General features: G+C 43.6%; 1 protein-coding gene across 1 annotated transcript in view; it reads left to right on the forward strand.

Annotated features, from left to right (window-relative positions):
* The window catches only part of ap5s1 (adaptor related protein complex 5 subunit sigma 1), a 14,423-nt gene extending 10,149 nt beyond the window's left edge, over positions 1–4,274 (forward strand). The window contains exons 2-3 of the mRNA XM_034159882.1: positions 3,549–3,570; positions 3,692–4,274. Of these exons, the coding sequence (XP_034015773.1) occupies positions 3,549–3,570; positions 3,692–3,820 (151 nt within the window). The 3' untranslated portion in view covers positions 3,821–4,274. The remainder of the gene's footprint in view (positions 1–3,548; positions 3,571–3,691) is intronic.
* Positions 4,275–8,691: the final 4,417 nt, after the last annotated feature.

Genomic DNA, 8,691 nt, shown 5'->3' on the forward strand with positions numbered 1-8,691 from the left:
AATACTGTTAAGTCTTCTATTTCCATACCATAAGTCAGAACAAGATCTAAGATATGATTAAAGTGGTGGGTGGACTCATTTACTTTTTGAGCAAAGCCAATAGAGTCTAATAATAGATTAAATGCAGTGTTGAGGCTGTCATTCTCAGCATCTGTGTGGATGTTAAAATCGCCCACTATAATTATCTTATCTGAGCTAAGCACTAAGTCAGACAAAAGGTCTGAAAATTCACAGAGAAACTCACAGTAACGACCAGGTGGACGATAGATAATAACAAATAAAACTGGTTTTTGGGACTTCCAATTTGGATGGACAAGACTAAGAGTCAAGCTTTCAAATGAATTAAAGCTCTGTCTGGGTTTTTGATTAATTAATAAGCTGGAGTGGAAGATTGCTGCTAATCCTCCGCCTCGGCCCGTGCTACGAGCGTTCTGGCAGTTAGTGTGACTCGGGGGTGTTGACTCATTTAAACTAACATATTCATCCTGCTGTAACCAGGTTTCTGTTAGGCAGAATAAATCAATATGTTGATCAATTATTATATCATTTACCAACAGGGACTTAGAAGAGAGAGACCTAATGTTTAATAGACCACATTTAACTGTTTTAGTCTGTGGTGCAGTTGAAGGTGCTATATTATTTTTTCTTTTTTAATTTTTATGCTTAAATAGATTTTTGCTGGTTATTGGTAGTCTGGGAGCAGGCACCGTCTCTACGGGGATGGGGTAATGAGGGGATGGCAGGGGGAGAGAAGCTGCAGAGAGGTGTGTAAGACTACAACTCTGCTTCCTGGTCCCAACCCTGGATAGTCACGGTTTGGAGGATTTAAGAAAATTGGCCAGATTTCTAGAAATGAGAGCTGCTCCATCCAAAGTGGGATGGATGCTGTCTCTCCTAACAAGACCAGGTTTTCCCCAGAAGCTTTGCCAATTATCTATGAAGCCCACCTCATTTTTTGGACACCACTCAGACAGCCAGCAATTCAAGGAGAACATGCGGCTAAACATGTCACTCCCGGTCTGATTGGGGAGGGGCCCAGAGAAAACTACAGAGTCCGACATTGTTTTTGCAAAGTTACACACCGATTTAATGTTAATTTTAGTGACCTCCGATTGGCGTAACCGGGTGTCATTACTGCCGACGTGAATTACAATCTTACCAAATTTACGCTTAGCCTTAGCCAGCAGTTTCAAATTTCCTTCAATGCCGCCTGCTCTGGCCCCCGGAAGACAATTGACTATGGTTGCTGGTGTCGCTAACTTCACATTTCTCAAAACAGAGTCGCCAATAACCAGAGTTTGATCCTCGGCGGGTGTGTCGTTGAGTGGGGAAAAACGGTTAGAGATGTGAACGGGTTGGCGGTGTACACGGGGCTTCTGTTTAGGGCTACGCTTCCTCCTCACAGTCACCCAGTCGGCCTGCTTTCCCGGCTGCTCGGGATCTGCCAGAGGGGAACTAACGGCGGCTAAACTACCTTGGTCCGCACCGACTACAGGGGCCTGGCTAGCTGTAGAATTTTCCACGGTGCGGAGCCGAGTCTCCAATTCGCCCAGCCTGGCCTCCAAAGCTACGAATAAGCTACACTTATTACAAGTACCGTTACTGCTAAAGGAGGCCGAGGAATAACTAAACATTTCACACCCAGAGCAGAAAAGTGCGGGAGAGACAGGAGAAGCCGCCATGCTAAATCGGCTAAGAGCTAGTAGCTACGGTAAGCTAGCGGATTCCTAAAAACACGCAAAGTGAATAATGTGTAAATAATTTAGAGGTGATTCAGCAGAAGGAGTGCTTTAGTTAAGGCACGTAAAGATTACACTGGGAAACAAATCGTAATCTAGATAACTAGATCAATCTAACTGCGCAGATTAAACAGCTAACAGATACAGAAAAACACCGCTGTGCTCCGGAACAGGAAGTGATACAATACCGCAGTGAGAGCCAACCACCAGTAGAGGCAAGCAAGACTTCAAAATTTCAAGCAAGAAATCATAAATCAAATAGAGAAAACCTAGAGAAAAAAATAGGCAAAAGTGAACTTCTTGTGGTTGACACAAGATGGCACAAAGTCTGCTGAAGATGTAGAGCTAAATATATAATAGGGTGAGATGATTAGTCATCACAATTAACAACGAGCTAATACCCAGATAGTCAAATCATTTTCTTGTAGCTAACTAGTCTTTAATTGAGATTTTCATGTCGAGCTATCGAAAACAGACAGTCATGCTGAGGATGGAGGTCAAGCAGGAACCAACAGGCTGGTGTCTCCCAGCAGACAGTGCTTCACAAACATTGTTTTTATGTAGTTCAGTGCATTAATGTTGTGTTTTCAACCTGAAGTTCTGTAGTTGTTTTTTTTTTTTTGTTTTTTTTTTGGCGTTTTACATCTTAGATTTGACCATATTAATTTCTTGTCCATAAGTACCACAGGGCTGTGAAAACTCCACGGAGCCACGGAATTCTGCAGATTTCGTCATGGGTGGGGGGATAGGTGACGTTTTATTAATGTAGACTTTTTCTTTATTTGGAAAAACGACTGTAACCTTTAATGGCTTTTATGGTCGGCACGGTGGCTTAGTGGTTAGCACTGGTGCCTCACAGCAAGAAGGTTGTGGGATCGCTTCCTGCCCTTTTTCTGTGGTGTTTACATGTTATTGCCGTGTCTCTGTGGGTTTCCTCCGGGCACTCCGGTTTCCTCCCACAATCCAAAACATGTTTATTAAGGGTCTGCTCCTTTCTCTGCCCCTGACCAAGGCAGCGTCTCTGGATCTGGAGTTGGTCTCCGGGTGCTGGACTGTGGCTGCCCACTGCTCCTAGTGGTTGGTTTGTGTCTAACTGTAATCAGGATGGATTAAATACAGAGGACAGATTTTGTTGCATGTGCAATGACAATAAAGACGGTGTAGTAAATCTGTCTGGAGTAGGCAATTTTCAAAAACTGAGTGATGCTGCAATGAGGAAACTGAGAGAAGCCACCAAGACTCCTATGACAATTATGAAGGAGTGACAGGCTTTTGTGGTTATGGTTGGAGGAATTGTGCATCATCTTAAGTTTCGTCTACAGCTTCATAGCGGAGTGCAGTGCAGACAGCTTTGTGCAGTGGTTCCCAACTCTGGTCCTCACAGACCCCTCTGTCCTGCACATTTTCCATCGCTTCCTTTTTGTAAAAAGCTGATTATCTGTTCCAGGTGCGTTCTGCCAGTCAGGAACTAACAGACCACTGACTTAGTGGAACAGGAGCTGGGTTACCAGTATGTGCACTTGGGTTCAGTTTCCTGTCACATTACCACTTTGTCTAAATCAGGTGGGCAGCAGAGGCTGCGACAGCGTAGGTGGTTTTAATGATGAGCTCCTCAACCTAAAGTCCTGATCATCTGGAAAATCACCTGCTGAGGTGATCAGTATAAAAGCAAAGCCTGCACCAACTTGGTCCTTTGTGGCACACTGTTGTCCACCCCTCGTCTAAATACTTAATGCAATCTTGTTGAAGTCCCTTGAATTAAAGATGAAAGTCTGCACTGTAAGCTCATCTTGAATGGCTTCATTTCAGCTCCATTGTGATTGTGTACAAAGTAAAATTTGCAAAAATGGTCACTGTCCAGTTAATTATAGCTGTAAATAAAAAAAGTACAGACACAGTTTTAATAAAAGAGGTCCATTTTTTGTCACTTCTCCACCGATGTTTCCTTCCAGGTGCTGCTGAAGAGCGACCGTCTCGATGTTCTGCTGAGCCGTTTGCTTCCTCACGGGCAGCTTCTCTTCCTCAACCATCGCTTTGCCCAAAGCCTGGAGAAAGACATAATGCTCTACATGGCCAAGTGACCAGCACGCATTTGTCAGGTTGCCATTTTGAAGACACACCAATGTGAGCTACGTTAAAGCTAGCTGTCGCTGCTAGCAGTAGTTTTTACAGCCTAAATGTGTTTCACCTGTGGTGAGGTTTCTGCATGCCTGAGACAATAAGGGATTCCTACGTTGGGAGTTTCAGGTTGCTGGAGGTGCTTCATTTTCAACAGCATTCATCAAACTTGAGAGGAAAATGCAGCTGAAGAACCTGGTTGAAATGTATTTTTGAGCATCAATGTCTGCTACTTATCTGATGCACAATAGATGAAATGTGAGCGCAGTGTGACTGAGAATCCAGACTTAACTTTTGGGAATATGAACAAAAATTCCAGTGTACATTACTGCCTTATTGTGTTTAATCAGCCCGTCTAAAACAGGACCGTCAGATAAACAAATTCTGATCTCTTTTCCTTTGGTTGCAAATTAAAAAAATATAACACAATGGTAAAAATACCCTCAGCTGTATGAGCATTGTATTCTTGATTATTTGCAATTGTTTAATTACTTATTAAGACCCTATTGTCTTATGTACAATTTGTACGTGTTCAATATCTCTCCATCAATCATAAACAATATTTAATTTTTAAGAGCGGAAGTTGTGCAAATCAAGGAATATCTGTAGATCACCCTCTGTGCATTTACGCCATAGGAACTTAGCGTGCATGCTAACATCTGCAAAATGTTGTAAATGACTCCAGAGGTGCTATCAGGTTACAAAAACAGCATTGTCAGTTTTAGAAGTCTTTATTTCTCACTAGCTCTTACATAATATATGATAAGAGGATATATTTACACACAAACGAGTTTTGCAGCTACACTCAACAAAAATATAAACGCAACACTTTTGGTTTTGCTCCCATTTTGTATGAGATGAACTCAAAGATCTAAAACTTTTTCCACATACATAATATCACCATTTCCCTCAAATATTGTTCACAAACCAGTCTAAATCTGTGATAGTGAGCACTTCTCCTTTGCTGAGATAATCCATCCCACCTCACAGGTGTGCCATATCAAGATGCTGATTAGACACCATGATTAGTGCACAGGTGTGCCTTAGACTGTCCACAATAAAAGGCCACTCTGAAAGGTGCAGTTTTATCACACAGCACAATGCCACAGATGTTGCAAGATTTGAGGGAGCGTGCAGTTGGCATGCTGACAGCAGGAATGTCAACCAGAGCTGTTGCTCGTGTATTGAATGTTCATTTCTCTACCATAAGCCGTCTCCAAAGGCGTTTCAGAGAATTTGGCAGTACATCCAAGCAGCCTCACAACCGCAGACCACGTGTAACCACACCAGCCCAGGACCTCCACATCCAGCATGTTCACCTCCAAGATCGTCTGAGACCAGCCAGTCAGACAGCTGCTGAAACAATCGGTTTGCATAACCAAAGAATTTCTGCACAAGCTGTCAGAAACCATCTCAGGGAAGCTCATCTGCATGCTCGTTGTCCTCATCGGGGTCTCGACCTGACTCCAGTTCGTCGTCGTAACCGACTTGAGTGGGCAAATGTCCACATTCGCTGGCGTTTGGCACGTTGGAGAGGTGTTCTCTTGACGGATGAATCCTGGTTCACACTGTTCAAGGCAGATGGCAGACGGCGTGTGTGGCGTCGTGTGGGTGAGCGGTTTTCTGATGTCAATGTTGTGGATCGAGTGGCCCATGGTGGCGGTGGGGTTATGGTATGGGCAGGCGTCTGTTATGGACGAAGAACACAGGTGCATTTTATTGATGGCATTTTGAATGCACAGAGATACCGTGACGAGATCCTGAGGCCCATTGTTGTGCCATACATCCAAGAACATCACCTCATGTTGCAGCAGGATAATGCACGGCCCCATGTTGCATGGATCTGTACACAATTCTTGGAAGCTGAAAATGTCCCAGTTCTTGCATGGCCGGCATACTCACCGGACATGTCACCCATTGAGCATGTTTGGGATGCTCTGGACCGGCGTATACAACAGCGTGTACCAGTTCCTGCCAATATCCAGCAACTTCGCACAGCCATTGAAGAGGAGTGGACCAACATTCCACAGGCCACAATTGACAACCTGATCAACTCTATGTGAAGGAGATGTGTTGCACTGCATGAGGCAAATGGTGGTCACACCAGATACTGACTGGTATCCCCCCCAATAAAACAAAACTGCACCTTTCAGAGTGGCCTTTTATTGTGGACAGTCTAAGGCACACCTGTGCACTAATCATGGTGTCTAATCAGCATCTTGATATGGCACACCTGTGAGGTGGGATGGATTATCTCAGCAAAGGAGAAGTGCTCACTATCTCAGATTTAGACTGGTTTGTGAACAATATTTGAGGGAAATGGTGATATTGTGTATGTGGAAAAAGTTTTAGATCTTTGAGTTCATCTCATACAAAATGGGAGCAAAACCAAAAGTGTTGCGTTTATATTTTTGTTGAGTGTAGCTACCAACCTGTGATGTCACCATGCTAACATCCACAAAATGTCTTGTAAATAAGTTCAGAGGTGTTATTAGCTTCCAAAAGCAGTGCTTTCAGTTTTAGAAGTGTTTATTCTTCGCTAGCTTTTACATAATATATGAGAAACATATATAAACTAGAGGTGGGCGGATCGATCCTAATATCGATAATATCGATACCAATGCTCTTATTGATATTGAACGATCCTTGTGTAAAAAGATCGATACTCAAGCTTTTTTCTCTCACACACGCACTGACTGCTGCGCACGCAGATACTCTGTAAGAGCAGCGCTGCGCTGTGTCACACAACACGGAGCAGCGCACCCTTGTATTGTGGTTTGTCAGCCCTCTACCTCAGGAGATTTTGTTTTAAGTTGCGTTGAGTCATATTTTTTTTAAACAAAAATGATGATTGTGATAAAGTATTTTGTTGTCACGTACAATGTTTGGCGAAATTATATCGTAGGTTTTTTGGATCCTTTGGATCTATGAAGCTTAAATATGAAAAAGTATAGATATCGGCGATACTAGGCCTGTATTTACTTGGTATCGGATCAATACCAAAATTCACGGTATCGCCCACCTCTAATATAAACACACAAAATGAAGCGGTTTTGGAGAGACCAGTCACTGATGTCACAGTGCAACTCTACTTTGATTGGCTGTCACACACACCACTCAAAAACAAAGCCTAACGGATAGAAACAATGTGACTTTTTAACCTCTTAAAATATGTCAGGGTTAGCCATCTTTGAACTTATCCAAGGTTTGTGTCCCAAGAATCTTCCCTGTCAATCTGAAGACCCTGGCAGTAATAGAGCTGGACATTGTAGCTATCTATCTTGCTTCTCAAGTCCCGGTGTGGACTTGCTCTTGCTTGCCTCTACTGGTGGTTGGCTCTCACTGCGGTATTGTATCACTTCCTGTTCCGGAGCACAGCGGTGTTTTTCTGTATCTGTTAGCTGTTTAATCTGCGCAGTTAGATTGATCTAGTTATCTAGATTACGATTTGTTTCCCAGTGTAATCTTTACGTGCCTTAACTAAAGCACTCCTGCTGAATCACCTCTAAATTATTCACTTTGCGTGTTTTTAGGAATCCGCTAGGTTAGCGTAGCTACTAGCTCTTAGCCGATTTAGCATGGCGGCTTCTCCTGTCTCTCCCACACTTTTCTGCTCTGGGTGTGAAATGTTTAGTTATTCCTCGGCCTCCTTTAGCAGTAATGGTACTTGTAATAAGTGTAGCTTATTCGTAGCTTTGGAGGCCAGGCTGGGCGAATTGGAGACTCGGCTCCGCACCGTGGAAAATTCTACAGCTAGCCAGGCCCCTGTAGTCGGTGCGGACCAAGGTAGCTTAGCCGCCGTTAGTTCCCCCCTGGCAGATCCCAAGCAGGCCCACTGGGTGACTGTGAGGAGGAAGCGTAGTTCTAAACAGAAGCCCCGTGTACACCGCCAACCCGTTCACATTTCTAACCGTTTTTCCCCACTCGACGACACACCCACCGAGGATCAAACTCTGGTTATTGGCGACTCTATTTTGAGAAATGTGAAGTTAGCGACACCAGCAACCATAGTCAATTGTCTTCCGGGGGCCAGAGCAGGCGACATTGAAGGAAATTTGAAACTGCTGGCTAAGGCTAAGCGTAAATTTGGTAAGATTGTAATTCACGTCGGCAGTAATGACACCCGGTTACGCCAATCGGAGGTCACTAAAATTAACATTAAATCGGTGTGTAACTTTGCAAAAACAATGTCGGACTCTGTAGTTTTCTCTGGGCCCCTCCCCAATCGGACCGGGAGTGACATGTTTAGCCGCCTGTTCTCCTTGAATTGCTGGCTGTCTGAGTGGTGTCCAAAAAATGAGGTGGGCTTCATAGATAATTGGCAAAGCTTCTGGGGAAAACCTGGTCTTGTTAGGAGAGACGGCATCCATCCCACTTTGGATGGAGCAGCTCTCATTTCTAGAAATCTGGCCAATTTTCTTAAATCCTCCAAACCGTGACTATCCAGGGTTGGGACCAGGAAGCAGAGTTGTAGTCTTACACACCTCTCTGCAGCTTCTCTCCCCCTGCCATCCCCTCATTACCCCATCCCCGTAGAGACGGTGCCTGCTCCCAGACCACCAACAACCAGCAAAAATCTACTTAAGCATAAAAATTCAAAAAGGAAAATAATATAATATATAAATATATAAATAATATAGCACCTTCAACTGCACCACAGACTAAAACAGTTAAATGTGGTCTATTAAACATTAGGTCTCTCTCTTCTAAGTCCCTGTTGGTAAATGATATAATAATTGATCAACATATTGATTTATTCTGCCTAACAGAAACCTGGTTACAGCAGGATGAATATGTTAGTTTAAATGAGTCAACACCCCCGAGTCACACTAAC

The sequence above is a fragment of the Thalassophryne amazonica genome, chromosome 19 (assembly GCF_902500255.1).
Source record: "Thalassophryne amazonica chromosome 19, fThaAma1.1, whole genome shotgun sequence".
NCBI classification, from domain to species: domain Eukaryota; kingdom Metazoa; phylum Chordata; class Actinopteri; order Batrachoidiformes; family Batrachoididae; genus Thalassophryne; species Thalassophryne amazonica.